General features: G+C 40.6%; 1 protein-coding gene across 1 annotated transcript in view; it reads right to left on the bottom strand.

Annotated features, from left to right (window-relative positions):
- The window catches only part of cspg4 (chondroitin sulfate proteoglycan 4), a 106,989-nt gene that overhangs the window by 11,390 nt on the left and 76,902 nt on the right, over positions 1-18,697 (bottom strand). The window contains exons 6-7 of the mRNA XM_080438468.1: positions 13,760-13,936; positions 1-198 (exon numbers count right to left, since the gene is read on the bottom strand). The exon at positions 1-198 is cut by the window's left edge and continues 1 nt beyond it. Coding sequence (XP_080294594.1) covers positions 1-198; positions 13,760-13,936 — 375 coding nt within the window. The remainder of the gene's footprint in view (positions 199-13,759; positions 13,937-18,697) is intronic.

Raw genomic sequence — 18,697 nt, 5'->3', positions numbered from 1 at the left:
TTCATGAATGAAGATGACCTCTCCACTGTTGACCTGGGCCTGTGTGAAGTTGAGAGCTTCCTCGTCCGGTGACTCTTTGAGAGACACCATACCATTGGCCGGGGATTCCACATGGTACACCAGCTCCTCTGCCACTGTGTCTGCGTCATCTGTGTTCAACATGCTGGATGTAATGTCTGCCTCTTCCCCTGCGAGAACCTGAAGGAGAAGTACAGAGAGAGTTAGGGAAAGAGACAGACAATGTTGTCTTTTCCTGGTCCATGAAGTGATACGATTTTCAGAACTTATTAGACTGTTCTATAATGAAGGTCTCGATGAATGTCTCATTACATCCAAATCCCTAAAATATCATCACATATTGAGGTATTTGATTACAAATATTGTGATATTTGATTTTGTCAATATGGACCAGCCCCAATACATGTAGGTCCCAGGGGGGTTTGAAGCCCTTGCTGCACTCCACCCATTCAGCAGACAGAAAAAAACACAGTTCCACCCGGGGAAGAAGCAGACCCAAAGAAGCCAGTGATGAAAGCTCAAACTGACCAAAAGGTGCCAAAGAAAGCAAACAAGAGTCATTCTACTGAAGAATCCCGCCTGCATTTGCCAGGTAACGATTGAAAAGGTTAATTATGTCTCCTGACGCTTAGATGCTTGTTACCGGGAGATGGAGAGCTGTGGCTCAGGGCTGACTGAGTCTCTCTCTCTCTCTCTCTCTCTCTCTGTCTCTCTCTGTCTCTCTCCCTCTCTCACTCTCTGGGTGAGAGACCTGCACCGACAGCAGTGTTTCTACACTTCTAATGGACTTCTAATGGCTGGTAGCCTGAGAGGAACTTTAATTGAAAGAAATGGGCCAGATCCACTGAAAGACACTTAAATAGTCAAGGGAACAGTCTGAGGGAAGAGATGAAGGAAGAGATGGAGGAGGAGAGGTAAGGAGAGGAGAGGAGAGGAGAGGAGAGGAGAGGAGAGGAGAGGAGAGGAGAGGAGAGGAGAGGGGAGAAGACCGAAGTGGAGAGAAATAGATGAGAGACAGAATACTGAGAAGAGGAGAGAGGAGGGAAGAGGTGAGAAAAAAATAGAGAATGAAGGGGGAGACAGACAGGGGAGAGAGGAGCAGAGATGAGAAGAGAAGGAGAGGCCGGGAGGATGAAGCCTGATACAGTATACTTTGTTGCACGCTGGTCTACAAGCTGATCTACAAGCTCATGTTGTAAGCTTGTAGATCAGCTTTGGCACGTTATTTGCTGCTACTGTATTTGACACGCAACTAGTATAAATTAAGCATAAGGGCTTATAAACACAGTTTTAAGGCTCACTGGAAAGCTGTTTGAAATGTCATGATGTTATATACGGTAGGTCCCATCAGATTCCCATTTACTGTACTTTTGAGGCATTTAGCCGTTATCCAGAGCCATCAATTAAAATCTGGAGTGTTAATTTAACTTTATTAGAGTGTAAAAGTGGACCCTTGTGGGTCCACTTACACGCTCCGAGCTAAAAGTAACAGTCTGGATTTTGCTGTGTATTAATAACAAGCATGTTATGTTGACAACACTGTGTGTGTGTGTGTGTGTGTGTGTGTGTGTGTGTGTGTGTGTGTGTGTGTGTGTGTGTGTGTGTGTGTGTGTGTGTGTGTGTGTGTGTGTGTGTGTGTGTGTGTGTGTGTGTGTGTGTGAGAGAGAGAGAGAGATTTGATTGAATCTCCAGTGCTGCCTTCAGTAAGCGGTCCCTATTTCTGTTTCGGACTAATCTCTCTTAATAAAATAAGAACTTGCTCTCATTTGACGACAAAATGTCCGTGAGAGATATATAATTCACAGTCGCATTATATTCCTCTGCTCTAACATTTACTCATGACTGACAAGCAGTCATGCCCATCATTACAAACCCAGACTCCATCCCTGACGCACGCACACACTCTTTGTATGCTTCTGTGAAAAGGAATATAGCTGCTTTGTCCCTTTTATGGTAATAACTGTGATAACTGGTGGTGCATGGGTTCCAAGACAAGTGGCATTTGAATCAAAGTGCATAAGAGGAGCCCACAACCTTCAAATGCTGCAGTCTGTAATTCTGCCCCATAAAAGTTGAGAACAGGAAGCTGTCATCTGTTTCTCATTTCTATTCACAAAAAATATATATTTTAAAATGTTTAAAATATAGTTTCGAATGACAATTTCTGCTAAGCAGCAAGCTATATAGACTTAGACTCATTTGGTTTCCAGTAGGAGAAACAATGGCGAAATGAAAGTAAGTAAGCGGGTAAGGCGGAACATCCGCTTTAATTTCTACACATTTTAAGCTCTTTCGTTGTACAAACTGTTAGGCGGAAGCATTTGAAAATAGTGTGAGCCAACAGCCAACAGTCTGCCTTGAGACACGAGTTAGAGAGTGTCAGAGGCCCTAAAGTTTTATTCAACTCATAGCAAAAACTGACATCAACTGTGGTATTCTGGTATTCTGCTGATGACATATATCCTGCAGACCACAAGCTAGAAAAGCTTGGTCATTCACTGAAGGAGGACTGCTACAGTTCTAATAGCAATGTTGGTAGCACTTTTCAAATGAAGATTTACTGATTGCTTCAAAGGTTATACTAACACATACGGTCATCAGTGTCAAATGTTCACAGTGCAGGTAAAATATATACTGTATAGTGTATAATATATCATTTTTGCTTTGTTTTGCCATGTTCTCCCTCTTCAACAAATTTGCTGTTGCGCATTAACGCTGGTGTCCCTATTTTGTGCAAAACATTCCGTATGTTTTAATAGTTTTCCAAAATGCAAGAATATACTTTGCTGAATACTCACTTGTAATTCAGCAACAATAATTGTGATAAGCGTATGCATAACCACAACACAAGTAATTATGTTAATAGCCATAACAATGATGGCGATGATAACATGGAATGCAGCTAATGTTGTTTCAGTCCAAAGCTATACATGAAATATTCATGCATACACATTGCTTGCTGTTATCCAGCTCCATACCCCCACCCAGCCACTAGAGGGAGACATTGGATCACGCTAACACATGCAAGAAAAAAACAGCAATTTAGGTAATCTCATCTGAAAATGGGCCCAGCAAATTGATGGTTTACATAACAATCAATACATTTAGCAGCTCACAGGATGGACCTCCAATTCAATTTGACCTGACACAGTGGCTGATATTTCTTTCCGAGGCAGAATATAAAAGCAGCTGCTGTGGAGTTAAATGGTTTAATTTGGAGCTAGCTAGTTCCATGTTGTGTGCCCACACTGGCCTACAAAGGAGAATGGCAGTAACAACAACAACAAGGTTTTGTATGTTTTAAAGGTCAAGACTAGAGGCTCAATTTCATTTAGTCTGATTTAATAAGGCGTCTTTGTCCCCACCAACAGAACTTGAGACAGAAACCAGAGTCTGGGCAAAAGACAAAAAGCAGTTACATTCTCTGTGATTCATTTTGATAATGAAAGGAGCTAATGTAGAGGCAAATAGTTTTATGTGGAAACAGCTCTACATAGGACTCTGCCATTCATTCAAAGGAAAATATTATCTCCAAACCAAACCCAAGGCAGACATCAGATGTATAAATGCTGTATCAAAACAACAATACTACACTGTGTAGTATTGTGTCTACACATAGCAACATTCTGTAAGTCACAACTCTGGCAGAACCAATTAATTTACTGAGGAGCAACTGCAAAGAGCAGAAACCTACATTTTTCTATTTACAGTTTCGTAGGTCATGCCCCTCAAGGATATTTTAGCACTAGAATGACATGTACAATGGCTGGTGGGTTGGTTTTATCCCTGAGGTGTTTGTACACTTCAGACTGAGAGAAGATAAGAACATTGTGGCATTCATGTCAACACCACAATCTACAGTAACAAGCAGCCATGATGAGCCTCTTTAAAAAGGGAAAGGATTATAGGAACTCTGTTGAAGAGAGAGAGAGAGAGAGAGAGAGAGAGAGAGAGAGAGAGAGAGAGAGAGAGAGAGAGAGAGAGAGAGAGAGAGAGAGAGGGGGGGGGGGGGGGTCCTGAAAACTCACCTCTTCACCCCCAGCACTCATCATTCCTTGTATCTATATGTATAATACTTGTTGCCTGTTTTTTTGATAGATGCTAGTCATACGCAGTGGTGGAAAGTAACTAAGTACATTTACTTAAGTAATGTACTTAAGTACAATTTTGAGGTATTTTTTACTTTACTTAATTATTTCCAATTTCCAATTTCCAATACTTCTACTTTTACTTCACTACATCTCAGAGGCAAATATTGTACTTTTACTCCACTACAATTATTTTAAAACTTGAGTTACTAGTTACTTTTCAGATATACATTATGATATTATGAAACATACATTAACCACTTTAGCCCTACTTTATACACAGGCTATTTGAAAATAGCCAATCTACAAGCTCACAATGTTGTGAGCTTGTAGATCTGCTATTTTCAAACATTTTAGTACTTTCACTTTTTGTACTTTAAGTACATTTTGATGCCACTACTTTTGTACTTTTACTCAAGTAGATTTTGAATTCTGGACTTTAACTATAGTATTTCTATATTGCAGTATTGGTACTTTTACTTAAGTAAAGAATTTGAGTACTTTTTCCACCACTGGCATACAATGCAGATGCATGTAGGCTTTGTGGTTTCTGGTTCACATATGTTATTATTTACAGTAGTAATTATAATGTTTGCTTGACCACAAGCAATAAGTATGTTATTTAGAGATAGCACGCTGTTTGATAGATGCTAGGTTTGATGTTTACCTGGTATCCTAGTTACGTTGTAGCACTTTATCGTATTTGCACTCTATTTACTTGACAGCTCCATTGTTTGTTGCTTATATAGGGTTCGTGTGTCATTCACTCTGATCTTGCACATCGCATGCGACACGTTGTGAGAGAGAGTGCTATTTTCACTCAATTTGAAATAGAGCTTAAGTGGTTAATTCTTAATGTACTCTCTTTTGTGTATCTGAACTACAGTTCAGATACACAAAATATGTACTTAAGTACAGTATTCAAGTAAATGTGCTTATTACTATCCACCACTGTATTTAGATCAGTGGTTCTCAAAGTGGGGTCCAGGGACCCTCAGGGTTCCTTGAGGGAGTTCAAAATGGATCCTTACGGGTCCATTTGTACACTCTCAGAGTTATGGGGTCCTTGAATTTTTTATTATTTTTTACCCACTGATTTAGAGGCTAGATAGAGGTTGATAATATAATCCAGATGAATCCCATGGAACAGTCCAACAGGATGAACAGACATCATGCTCATCATGTCTCATCATCATTTACAGAGGTCACCACACACGCACGCACACACACACACACACACACACACACACACACACACACACACACACACACACACACACACACACACACACACACACACACACACACACACACACACACACACACACACACACACACACACACACACACACACACACACACACACACACTTCCTGCTTTAAATCACTCCAAGCCCCACAGTAAAGTCTAGCCAACATATGACTAAATGCTCATGTGTGTGCACATGTGTCTCTATGTGTGTGTGTGTGTGTGTGTGTGTGTGTGTGTGTGTGTGTGTGTGTGTGTGTGTGTGTTGTGTGCATATGTGTGTGTGTGTGTGTGTGTGTGTGTGTGTGTGTGTGTGTGTGTGTGTGTGTGTGTGTGTGTGCACTCTCACTAGTCCACATATCATTATGTTACATTCTGCGGTTGTCGCGGCAGCAGCTAAAGCATAGGAAGGCGGCTGGTGATTGGCTGATGTGCCGGTCGCTGCCAGAAACATCTGCGGTCTCTGCCAACCACCATCTTGGTTTTTCCAAAAATACAGGTTGCCAAGGCGACGCGGAGCCACAGGGAGAGTGGAGGAAAGAAGAGAGGGGAGGAGAGACAGAGAAAGGAAAGAGAGAGGAGGAGAGAGAGGAGAAAGAGGAGAGAGAGAGAGAGAGAGAGAGAGAGAGAGAGAGAGAGAGAGAGAGAGAGAGAGAGAGAGAGAGAGAGAGAGGACATGGTTGGTTTGAACACTGACTGACTCCACTGTCATGCTTTCAGTGGTGGAAAGTAACTAAGTACATTTACACAAGTACTGTACTTAAGTACATTTTTTAGGTACTTTTTCTTTACTGGAGTATTTCCAAATTTCAATACTTTTACTTCTACTCCACTACATCTCAGAGGCAATTATTGTACTTTTTACTCCACTACTGTACTTATAGTTACTAGTTACTTTGTAGATTTTGATTATTATTGCAAAACATACATTAACCACTGTAACTAGGGCTGCACGATTCTTGCTCAAATGTGAATCACGATTTTCCTCCATAAGAATTGAGATCACGATTCTCACACAATTCTCTTCTATAAAAATATTAAGCAAAAAAAAAAACTAACTGTAACCCTGTTTAAGCTTTGGCTATTTGAAAATAGCCAATCTACAAGCTCACAACGCATCACGATGCAAAGCGTTGTGAGCTTGTAGATCTGCTATTTTCAAAAGATTTGAATACATTTTATACATATGATAACTTGTGAAATGGGACATTCTGTATAATGAGTACTTTTACTTTTGGTACTTTAAGTATATTTTGATGCCAATACTTTTACTCAAGTACATTTTGATTACTGAGTGTTTCTAGATTGCAGTAGGCCTATTGATACTTTTACTTAAGTAAAGAAATGTAGTACTTTTCCACCACTGCATGCTTAATAGACCACTAGAGATTGTCGTCATTTTGTAGCTGAATGTAAATTTTCTCAGAAATTATTTTTGCTGTCCAGATCCAACCTTAGATCAGCTTGATGTCTGAATAAATAAACAAACAAACAATATAGACGGAGGATGATGCAACATCTGCAGTGTGGTTGTAAGCTAAATTCATTTTCAAGCAAGTTGGTGGAATGTGTAATGATGTTCCATAAGTCTACATTATTATACATTACATATGCATATACATTATTCCATCCATTTTAAGGACATAATGACAGACAATGTATCTAAAAGTAAAACAAAAATAAAACAACTAAAACATAATGTACTCCGACAGCCCTGAATTTCACTGGAGCCTGATTCATACTTTGTATAAATAATATATTACGGCGTATTATGGCGTCGTCGTGGGCCAAAAATGGACAATCTATAAGCTCATATATGTGAGCTTGTAGATTGGCTAATTCTGGCACGTGACATCGTTGTACGATGAAGTATAAAGCCTGAGCATGACCTGTCATGGTTGGACTCTAGGAAAACACCTCAGCTCTGTGAGAAAGGAGCTCTCACTTAAGTCACTGTTGGCGGTCTCTCTCTTGACGTCCACAGAGAGACGCGTATGGTTCAATACTGTCTGTCTTATTGATCTGTCAATCACGTTTCTCAACCTATGAGAAAAATCAGCTGATCGGTGTTATATAAGAACAGTACAGTCAACTTAATGGTGCAGTGCCTTTGGCTCATGTCCCCGTTCCATGCCTGGTGGTGACTCGGGGAGAGCAGTGCCGTCTGCCTTATTGTTTTGTCAATAACAAACGTTTAGATTCTTTGATCCGTATTGATCTCACTGCAGGCTTGTTTTTCTTTAGACTTTTGGGAGATGTGGCTGAGACCGGGCACCTCTGAACCTGCACGTTCCTTCTCCATCTGTCTACAAGGCCTACTGCTGTCAACACTAACTGTTCCTCCCTTTGTCTTGAGGAAACCCTATATTTTTTTGTACCATTTGTTGTACTTTTCAAAAGCCTTTTTCCTTCTCATTTCTTGCACTGAAGCACCACTGGATCTCAATAGAAACTGGTATAAATAGAGTGCTGGATATAGCTTCTGCATTTTTTTAACTCTCGTTTCCCCCCTGCATTATTTCTGATAGTGACAATGAGACAGGAAAGGCAGGAGAGAGGATGATGACATGCACTAAGAGCCTTGGGTAGGATTCAAAGCTGGGTCAGCTGTGGGAAGGACTATAGCCTCATTAACCCATTAAAGGAGAATTCCGGACATTTTAAGTGTTATCTTTGATGTGTCGTTACTCACCTACCGACGTAAACAGTGGCATTGTTTATTTCCAGAGATTCCCCTGTCGTCATATTTTCAACCCCCTCCGTTGTCATAATGGGAGCGCGTGTCATAGGGAAATTCGTCTATTATAACCGATGCAAAGTTATTTTTTTCTCTACTACTACTCATTGTGGAGTCTCATGATAGTCAAACATGCAGTGAAAGTTCCTGAGAGGCTACCGCTAATGACGAACGAGCTAACGCTAGTTGCTTGTTTCTCTCCCAGAACCTGGCAACTTGGTGTTGCCATGTTGAGAAACAAGCAACTAGCGTTAGCTTGTTCGTCATTAGCGGTAGCCTCTCAGGAACTTTCACTGCATGTTTGACTATCATGAGACTCCACAATGAGTAGTAGTAGAGAAAAAAATAACTTTGCATCGGTTATAATAGACGAATTTCCCTATGACACGCGCTCCCATTATGACAACGGAGGGGGTTGAAAATACGACGACAGGGGAATCTCTGGAAATAAACAATGCCACTGTTTACGTCGGTAGGTGAGTAACGACACATCAAAGATAACACTTAAAATGTCCGGAATTCTCCTTTAAGACCGGGAATTTTCGAACATTATTTTATACTTTTAGCTATTCAAAAATACCAGATATACAAGCTCATAGCGCAGCACCGAGCGCCATGCTTCGAGCTTGTAGATCTGCTATTTTTGAAAAATCTAATCTTTGAACATTTTGAACACAAATCTTTCATATATTTCCTGGAACAAAATATTCTACAAATGTTCGCTTTAAAAAATACATATTCGAAGATTTGCACACATTTTCATGATTTTTCAAAAAATAGCAGATCTACAAGCTCGTAGTGCGGCCATTTTTTGAATAGCCAAAGAAATCCTAAAATGACACAAATACTTTCCCGGTCTAAATGGGTTAATGTGGTATGTGCTCTTATGCGCTACCACAGTCCTATCTGTCTCATTCCCTCTGCTGCCGGTGGCAATGCTCTCCATATTCTCCTGCACTTGGCCCAGTCTGTCCAGTGTGTCTAGTGTAACCCTGGAGGTCTCTGGACATGTCTGGTTTCACTTTGCTGCTGGGTTATCACCTTCATCAAACTCATAGACATCATCAAGCAGTTGCTCGCCCCTCATTAACCTGATAATTAAACATAATCACTATTGAAGTAGTGAACAAAAAAGGTTCCTATTCCTGCTGCTTCCTGCTCTGTTTTGAAGAGACAGGAAAGGAAAGGAAAGGAAAGGGAGTATTTTCTGGTCTTTGGGGAGGGGGAATTGCTTTCACTGCTTCACCCAGCAGATGGCTGTTCTCAGCAGTGGTAGACGAAGTACTCAACCCCGGTGCTTGAGTAAAAGTACGGATACTCCCGGTCAAATTTACTCCACTACAAGTAAAAGTAGCTCAGTCAAAATGTTACTCTAGTAAGAGTACAAAAGTTATTGCTTTTAAATATACTTAAATATTCAAAAGTACCTTCAAGTTCTTGTTATCATCTGATAGACTGTGCTTATGTGTGGCTGTAAGCTTTCATGCTGTAACTAGACAATTCTCCATCAACACCTTGCCTTCGGTCTGTCTCAGACAGAACTATAGGTGCGCAAAGTTGAGCTGCGTTTTCAGCACCCTCCGGTGGACACATTTGGAGATAGAGGGACATACTATCAGTGGTGTAAAGTAACTAAGTACATGTACTCAAGTGCTGTACTTAAGTACAATTTTGAGGTATTTTTACTTTACTGGAGTATATCCAATTTTTAGTACTTTTACTTCTACTCCACAACATCTCAGAGGCAAATATTGTACTTTTACTCCACTACAATTATTTGAAAACTTTAGTTACTAGTTACTCTGTAGATTTTGATTATTATTACAAAACATACATTAACCACTTCAGCCCTATATACATTTCGGCCAGTTGAAAATAGCCGATCTACGAGCTCACAATGCGTCGCGATGTGACACATTGTGAGCTTGTAGATCTGCTATTTTCAAAGGATTTTTATACATTTTAAAACTTGTGAAATGGGACATTCTGCATAATGAGTACTTTCTACTTTTGGTACTTTAAGTACATTTTGATACCAATACTTTTGTACTTTTACTCGAGTAAATTTAGAATTCTGGACTTTTACTTGTAACAGAGTATTTCTACATTGCAGTATTGATACTTTTACTTAAGTCAAAATGTGTTGTACTTTTCCCACCACTGCATACTGTACATGCATAGCCTACAGACAGAGACACACAGACAATAGCTTTGCATTCATGGCTCAACTAACAGTGCATTCACCAGCACCATGTGACCATGAGATCAGAATACGAGCTTCCTCCCCCAATCCATGATCCGAAAGGAATCCAAATCAATTAAAGGGCCACTTTACCCAATTATCTTCATATAATTGGTTCTCACTAAATGCTCATTATAAGATGGCACTATTTCTGTGTATTTGGTCTGTGTCTCAGAGGAGGGCTGTGAACAGTTAAGAAACCTGCCTGCCAATGACATTTCAAGCAATGGTCATTTCAAACAAGATTTTAACTTTTAAATTTATTTTGTGTTATTGTTTTATTAATGAAACAGAAGACATTGCTCTTGCGTTAATAATTAAAAAAAAGGATGAAATCTTGTTTGAAATTACCAAACCTACCGATGATATCTGAACTGTCCACAGCCAACCTCTGAGACAAAAAGTCGGTAGACAGAAATGGTCCCATTTTATAATTAACATGAGTGAGGACCAATTATATGAAGATGGGTTGAAAGTGGGTGACGTGGTCTTTTCACCTCGTTCCTTTAACCTTGTCCCTATACTTCCACCGGAAGCTGTCTTTTTTCGACCAATCACAATACATTTGTCATGCCCTTGGAATGTAAACAGATTGTGCGGTACTTTAGCAGTTTTTGCTGTGCAGTGAGTTTAACACCACTGGGTCTCACACACCACAGTGACTGACCACATGATTTCAACCTCATTAAAAACGCTGAGGCATGACAACAACTATCTCTGTCAACACACAAAACATTGCAGAGAGATGCAATTTACTATCGGAGTGCTGCTACAGTAGGTACAGCATGCACTGTAAGTAAGTAGCCGTGTGGCCCATAGGGCCGGAGCCTGTCCGCTGTTTCTGTAGCGCAGTGGTGGGAAAAGTACTCAAATGTTTTACTTAAGTAAAAGTAAAAGTGTCAATACAGCAATCCAGAATTCAAAGAGTAAAAGTACGAAAGTATTGGTATCAAAATGTACTTAAAGTACCAAAAGTAAAAGTACTCATTGTGCAGAGTGTCCAAAATGTTCAAAATGTTTTTAAAAGATTGTTTGAAAATAGCAGATCTACAAACTCACAATGCGTCGCATCGAGCTTGTAGATCAGATATTTTCAAATGGCCGAAATATATATGTAGGGCTGAAGTGGTTAGTGTATGTTTTGTAATAATAATCAAAAATTACAAAGTAATTTAGTAACTAAAGTTTTCAAATAATTGTAGTGGAGTAAAAGTACAATATTTGCCTCTGAGATGTAGAGGGGTAGAAGTAAAAGTACTGAAAATGGGAAATACCCCAGTAAAGTAAAAGTTCCTCAACATAGTACTTAGTAACATAGTACTTAAGTACAGTACTTGAGTAAATGTACTTAGTTACTTTACACCACTGCTGCAGCGTGAGGTGGCTTGATGTCCAAGTACATCCCCTGTACGTGATGCTATTATACAGCATGTCGCAGAAACTTGTGTGTGACTATTTACCCTGTTGTTGGGGGTTAATGCCATTTATTCAGATTTTGCACTTAAGTTAAGTCGCTCTGGATGAGAGTGGCTGCTAAATGTTTAAATTGTGAAATTGTTATTAAGTTGTTATGAGTCTGGGAAGAACTGGTTGGAGGATTCAATACTTTTGGAACATCCAACCTCTTTTCTTTTCTGCCATTTTCTGCAATAAAATGAATCATTTGGCAATCAGTCAAATGACAGCAGAGAGATTGGTGTTTACAGGATAGATGCTGAATAAATATTGTACATAAAGGGTGTAGCTCCTATAATGGCTAGCAGGATACAATATTAATACAATATTAATACAGAACAGACATACCATGTGCTTTAAAAACAAAGTATATTTTTCTATGATAGCTAACCTTTCAAATGTAATCTTAGTGTTAAACATAACTTTTAGATGTTTACCAAAGGCCTGGTAGAATGAGTCTCTATAAACACAGACCAAGACTTCACTTTCATCTGACAGACTCTGTTAATAGCCTGAAACTGCATACAGATGCAGCCATTACAGACATCCCCGTGAAGTATCTCGCACGCACGGCTATATACATGCACGCACGTGCGCACGGGCGCACGGATGCACGGACGCAGGCAGTCTGTATAAGATGCATACTGCAGTTTCAGCTATGAAGCTGATAGTTCATGAAGACATTCAAACAACAGCACTTTTTCAGCTTTGACAAACAAGGTCACAATAACAATGTTTTAGTGGGCAGTGAAGGTGCAGTGGTTTGCTGATCTGGGACGCTATCTTGTCAGCCATCCATCTCTCCTGTGTCCTGTGACCTGAGTTCAACCCCAACTCCTCCCCAGTGCCTCCTCTACGCTGGCTCCCTGTAAGCCTCCCTGCTGTCTGAAGACGGTAATACAGTAGATTAACCACTTATACTCTATACTTCACTGACCGGGGTCCCCCAGAGTGCCGCACCTGCCCCCCTTCCCTTTTCCCCCTCAAATCTCTTTGCTGAAAATAGCCAATCCGCAAGCTCACAACGCGTCACACCGCAATGCATTGTGAGATTGTAGATCTGCTATTTTTGTACGTGCCCAGAAGGGACTCTTGGGTTCATTTGGTTAAGGAGTCTATTGCCCATTGTCCATTAAAGGAAAGCACTTGTTGGGTTATGAGCCTTATGATACAACAATACTACAACCCATAATATGTTGTACTGTATGTGACGATATGATACAAATGTAATAGTTTGCCTTTAACAGGCCCAGAGTTCGTCTTCATAGCTTCATGTAGCTTCCACAACAAAGCATGTTATTAGAAAGCTCCCAAGAGCCACAAAAGTAGCCTGACTGGTGTGGGTGTGAATCCCACCAGAACCACCAGAAACGTCTTCTCAAATCTTTCTTCATCTAAGTACTAGGAGGTGTGGACTGACAACTCCCCTTCAATAATGCAACGGTTTATGACATATAAAACCAAATCAAAATACCTCTACTGTTGTGTGGTTGAAGCAAACCGTATAATAAACATTCTTCAATAGCCGTTTGGAAACCTTTCACGACCAAATTTGTTTCAACACAGCTCAAAGAGCAATGGTACATAAAACCAACAAAACCAGTGTGAACTGGAACATGTACTGGACGCTCTACTGGGATCTCCTGGCTGTTTGTACCACAATGTAACCAAAGGCTTCAAAATGTGGACATGCAATATTTCTAATTTATCTTTATATGATCTCCTCTCCTCTCCTGTATAACATCAAGCAAGCCCATCTTTAACCACTGTAATTAGTTGACCAGGGTTCCACAGGTCTTCATACTAAGTCCGCTTTCCCTTTACACCAAATATCCGCCCAAAATAGCCGATCTACATGAGTAGACATTTGGCTATTTTCGCCGAATGTTTGCCCCACAATAGGGACACTGGGGTTCATGTGGTGAAAATAACATAATCAGTATTTGACTCCTAGAAGTTATAGACCAGTACCTCCAGTCCAGTGTTGCGTGTCAGTCTGGGCGGCTCGTCGTTGATGGGGGTGACTGTGATGGTCACGGTGACAGGGAGACTGCGGCGTTCCAGCTCGTAGGCTGAGGCGGAGAGCGTGAAACTGTCCTCCTTGCTCTCTGTGCTGTCGTGCATGTAGTAGATGTGTCCCAGTTTCACCTGGGGGGGGGGGGGGCAAAAGGATTAGCTGGGTTTTAATATTTAGAACAATAAAATACACTTTGATCAGAGAATAAGTGAATAAGTGGCTTATTCATCATGTATTTTTGTTCACTGTGATTTCCTTCGATGACGTCATTGGACAATTCAAACTACAAACCGTCTCTTGTTGGATTGTTGCTCGAGTGTCACATTCAAAACAAGGATGTTGAGATTTATTTGTGTGCACAGTGTACTTACTGGTTGAACCCAAAGAACCCCCCAGAGAAAGGATATTTTGTACATAAAAGTAAAGAAGTTTCATTCCAAAATGAGATACTGACTGAATAAAATTACACTCTCTTAAGAAAATGATGGAACACATCTGGGAAGGTCCTCTCTATTTTAACAATATTACTTTACCCTATGATTGTTAACCACCCTCAGATGGATATTTAGCATTGTGAAAAGCACTTTCACGCTTTATGCGGAGATGGTTTGTTGACTTCTTTTTCCATTTAGTTCGGTTGAGAGACACCTTCCAGATTACAGTTTCAAAACAACCTCCTGCCTTTTCAAATGGCTATACCGTTTCACGAAGACACTTTTCAAGACTGTTGACTATTTGGCTCTTGTTTTTCTCCATTCAATTCAGACAGTCTGAGCACAAACAAAGCACACGTGCAGATCCTTGTCTGTGTGTTTTTATTTAATCTATGTTGTGATTTTTTGTGGTGCACAGTGTGCTTACTGGTTGAACACGAAGAACCCTTCAGAGAAAGGATTTGTACACAAAAGTAAAGAAGTTTAATTCCAAAAAGAGTTACTGACTGAATAAAATGTCACTCTCTTAAGAAAATGATAGAACACATCTGGGAAGTCCTCTCTATTTTAACAATATTACATGGGAAACCTTACCCAATGATTTTTAACCACCCTTAGATGGATATTTAGCATTGTGAAAAGCATTTTCACGCTTTGTGCGGAGATGGTTTGTTGACTTATTTTTCCATTTAGTTCGGATGAGAGACACCTTTCAGATTACAGTTTCAAAAGAACCTCCTGCCTTTTCAAATGGCTATGTACCGTTTCACAAAGACACTTTTCAAGGCTGTTGACTGTTTGGCTCTTGTCTTTCTCCATTCACTTCAGACAGTCTGAGTACAAACAAAGCACACGTGCAGATCCTTGTTTGTGTTTTTCTTTTTTATCTAAGGGCTATAATCAGGTTCTCAGGAGCCAGCGGTAAAACACAATCCACACGCAGGAGGGAACGAACGGGAGACGAACTCCCCACTGGGACAGATACTAAGACAAACCAGATGGAGTGAGACAGGAGGCTTTCAGCAAATTTCAAGAGAAGACAGACAGAAGACCAGCAAGAGAAAGCGGCACAGTGACGTTGCCAAGCAAAGGTTTCCACTGATCGTCTTTTTATAAACCGAAGACGGGTCTTAATTCCCAATCAACACCTGAATCCTCCGCTTTCCTTGTTTCCGCTTGTTATACTGTCAGTGGGTACAAGGCATTAAGATCCGTACAGAAAGCCAAAAGGATTCTTTTATGTTTTATGTAAAAGTCATACAGTATTTTGCAAGCTTCTGTTTAAATGGTAAATTACAGTAAGCCTGATATAAGTCACAAGAATATGGAATGGATACAGAAAGGTATATCTGTCTGTCTGTCTGTCTGTCTGTGTGCTGGTACTATGGGCCCTATTCCCAGGGACATTTGAACAAACCACTAATTAGGGATTTCGGACTAGGCAAGAGGCGTTTCCCCGCAAAATTCGGTATTCTATGGCACCCCCCTCACCCGCCAAACACCTGAGCTACCCGTTACATTATGCATAGGTGTGGTTTGGGCGTTACAATGATAAAACCAATCACCGTGCCAGAAGCCATTGCCTTTAAGAGAAGACTGCGCTAGCCGTCATCCCGATCCAATATATGCTCTAGCCTATCTACCTGTCTGCACTGTTGCCTGGTCTGATTATTATAAGCCACATTGGGCTTGTTTTCCTTCTTTTTTTTTATTTTATCCAAATACATTTTTATATTAATTTGTAGCCTATTGTGTTCACAATAAGCTTGTCATATTAGTCAGATCCGGAATAGTATATGAAAGCCATTTAAAATATGTATACTATTGGTACACACTGGCTGCTCCCAAATAATTAATTACATCATGTTGCGACAACGCTCCTACGTGGTACACAGACAAACAGTAGCACATGGGTATAATAAATTGGACAGTTTTAGGAAAGGTCTATAGCCTATGTACTCACGTTGGCTGTTATCGTTCTATTTCCACCGTTCTAATGGATTCCAGGGGTGTGTAAACATCTCTGAAGTTGCTCCATAGTTTCCTCTGAAGTGACGCAGTTAAAGTTAACTTACATCCATATTGTCCCCGTTATCTTTCATCATCCACCTTTGTTCAGTAATCCCGAACAGAGCTAAACTTTAAGTTTACATCAATCAAAGCCTCTCAAACCCAGACACATTGCTGCGATGCGTATGTGCGTCGCCTATACCTACCCAAAATAACAGACATACAAGCTATCAACGGCGCTGCATCATGTCGTGTCGACAGCTTACAGATCTGTTATTTTGGACAGCATACAATGAGGCGCGCGCGCGCGCCACGGAGTAGCCTATCACTAAACCAAAAACATTACATTACGTGGTCAACAACATAGCCTACTAGACATGTAACTTGCTTGGAGCTTTTAATGCAGTGGTTCTCAACCTGTGGGTCGAGACCACAATGGAGCACCCAACGCCTGGCGAGCTTGTAGATCTGCTATTTTCACAATATTTATCTGTGGAACCGAGTCAAACAAAATGGGGGGGTCCCCAGTTCAAATATGGTTATTTTGGGGGGTCATGAACGTAGCGTTTACGCCTGCTATAATAATATAGCAGGCTAATATATATAATATAGGCTATAATATAATATTCACCCGCACGTCCCGCAGCATGGGTTTAATGAGACAGCAGCCAAAATGAAAATCACACTATTATCCGATCATCTTATAAAAAATGTAAGTGCTTAAGATTTTAGCCCAAACCCAACGGGACCCGACCCGGCCCGTCGGCACCGGCTGAGCTGGGTCTACGTTTTTTTTACATCCAAATAAATTCACATATTAATTAATTTGTAGCGTAGGCTATTGTGTTCACAATAAGCAACTTGTCATATTAGTCAGATCCCCAAGAGTATATGAAAGCCATTTAAAATAGTTATATATTCCTACACAGCTGATGCCAAATAATTAATCAACAGGGCAGCGCAACGCTAAAGTAGCCTAGGTCAAATCAATCAGCTGTCTTGTCATGACGCAGCAGTAGAGAGCCCCCTTTAAAGTTTAAACCATAACATGACATAAATAATGGATCTTCAGAGCTTTCTTCATGTCTTTTTCACCTCAAAGTAAATGTTGGATTACTTCTTCAAATGAAAGCACAGGCAGCGGCCAGAAGGTAACATTGGAAGGATGTGATTTCTCCATTGCAAAAATGATTACGGTTATTCTATGAAACATATATTTCATAGAATAACCATAATCATTTTTAAAATGGTTATGGGGAAGTGTATATATTTATATAGCCCTATTTGCTCCAAGCTGTTTTTTAAATAAAATATAGACTGTTAGGGTAGAATGACTCCTGTTCTTAACGAATTACCAAGATTTAATGAGAAATAAGGCTTCTTTAGAAAAATGACTGACGGGCTGGGCTGGGTCTAATTTGTCAATTATTAGTCGAGCCAGGCTGAAATATTTAGGGGATATGAAAGCTCTAGTTAGTAGTTTGAAGTGCTCATGTGCTCTTATAGTTCCTTCTTTTTGTTTTCATAGACCTGCGGACTGCGGTTGCTTATTTCTCTCCAAGGCTGGCAACATGGCTCATGGTCCAACGCACAAAGCCATTGTAGTGTCTGTGTGCACTTGACGGGTGATTTTATAAACCAGCGGGTGCTTTTAGAATCCACTATCCTCCCTCCCCAAGCCGTACCCATGTGTGGGTTGAGAATTTCAATGTGGGGGATATAGCAACAACACGCCCACTGGCACACCTCCATGCGCAAATAACGGCGTCGGCATAATGGTGACGGGTAGAGCAGGTGCTAGAATAACCTATTGGGGCGGCGCAGGTCCATTATCCCGATTTAACGGGGAATTTTTGGCCACAGAATGGGGCCGTATATGTCATAGAATCTCTCCAAGGAAATATTTGCAGGGAAATGGGAGCATTCAACAGAAGATGACATTCTAAAGCTGTGAGCATACAATGCCAAATTCAGGACACTCATGGTCGAACTGCAACGCTGCAAATCAGCATTGTTAGGCACATGCCATAAGGTTGAATGGCTACACCACTGCACCATGGACATTTGAACGGATACTCTTATTAAGTGAGACTTTGTATACCACAGTCATGAGTTCAATAACTACATCACAGTATCCTAGGCAACCAATGGGAAGGGATGCAATGCAAGTGTCAAAGTTCAAGGGTAAATACATCTAGAGCCATGGAGAAAAGGTAGAAGACAAGTAAGAAGCATGCATGGGCTAGGGCTAGACCATAGACTGTAAAAGATATGGACGAATGGAACCGTCGCGTGACCCATTGGTTTCTACAGACCCGTTTTGAAGCTACTTTTTCCGCGAATTCAAATACGCTATCTTGGAACTTCCGGAAACGACTGTAGGAGGTGAAATAGCGACGTCGGCTGGGCCATTAATGGGAACTGCACCCTTAAAAGATTCACTTTCCA

Source organism: Gymnoscopelus braueri (assembly GCF_963280865.1).
Source record: "Gymnoscopelus braueri genome assembly, chromosome: 9".
Classification (NCBI taxonomy): Eukaryota; Metazoa; Chordata; class Actinopteri; order Myctophiformes; family Myctophidae; genus Gymnoscopelus; species Gymnoscopelus braueri.
The sequence above is the reverse complement of the archived record's forward strand: the minus strand, read 5'-3'. Positions and strand labels throughout refer to the sequence as shown.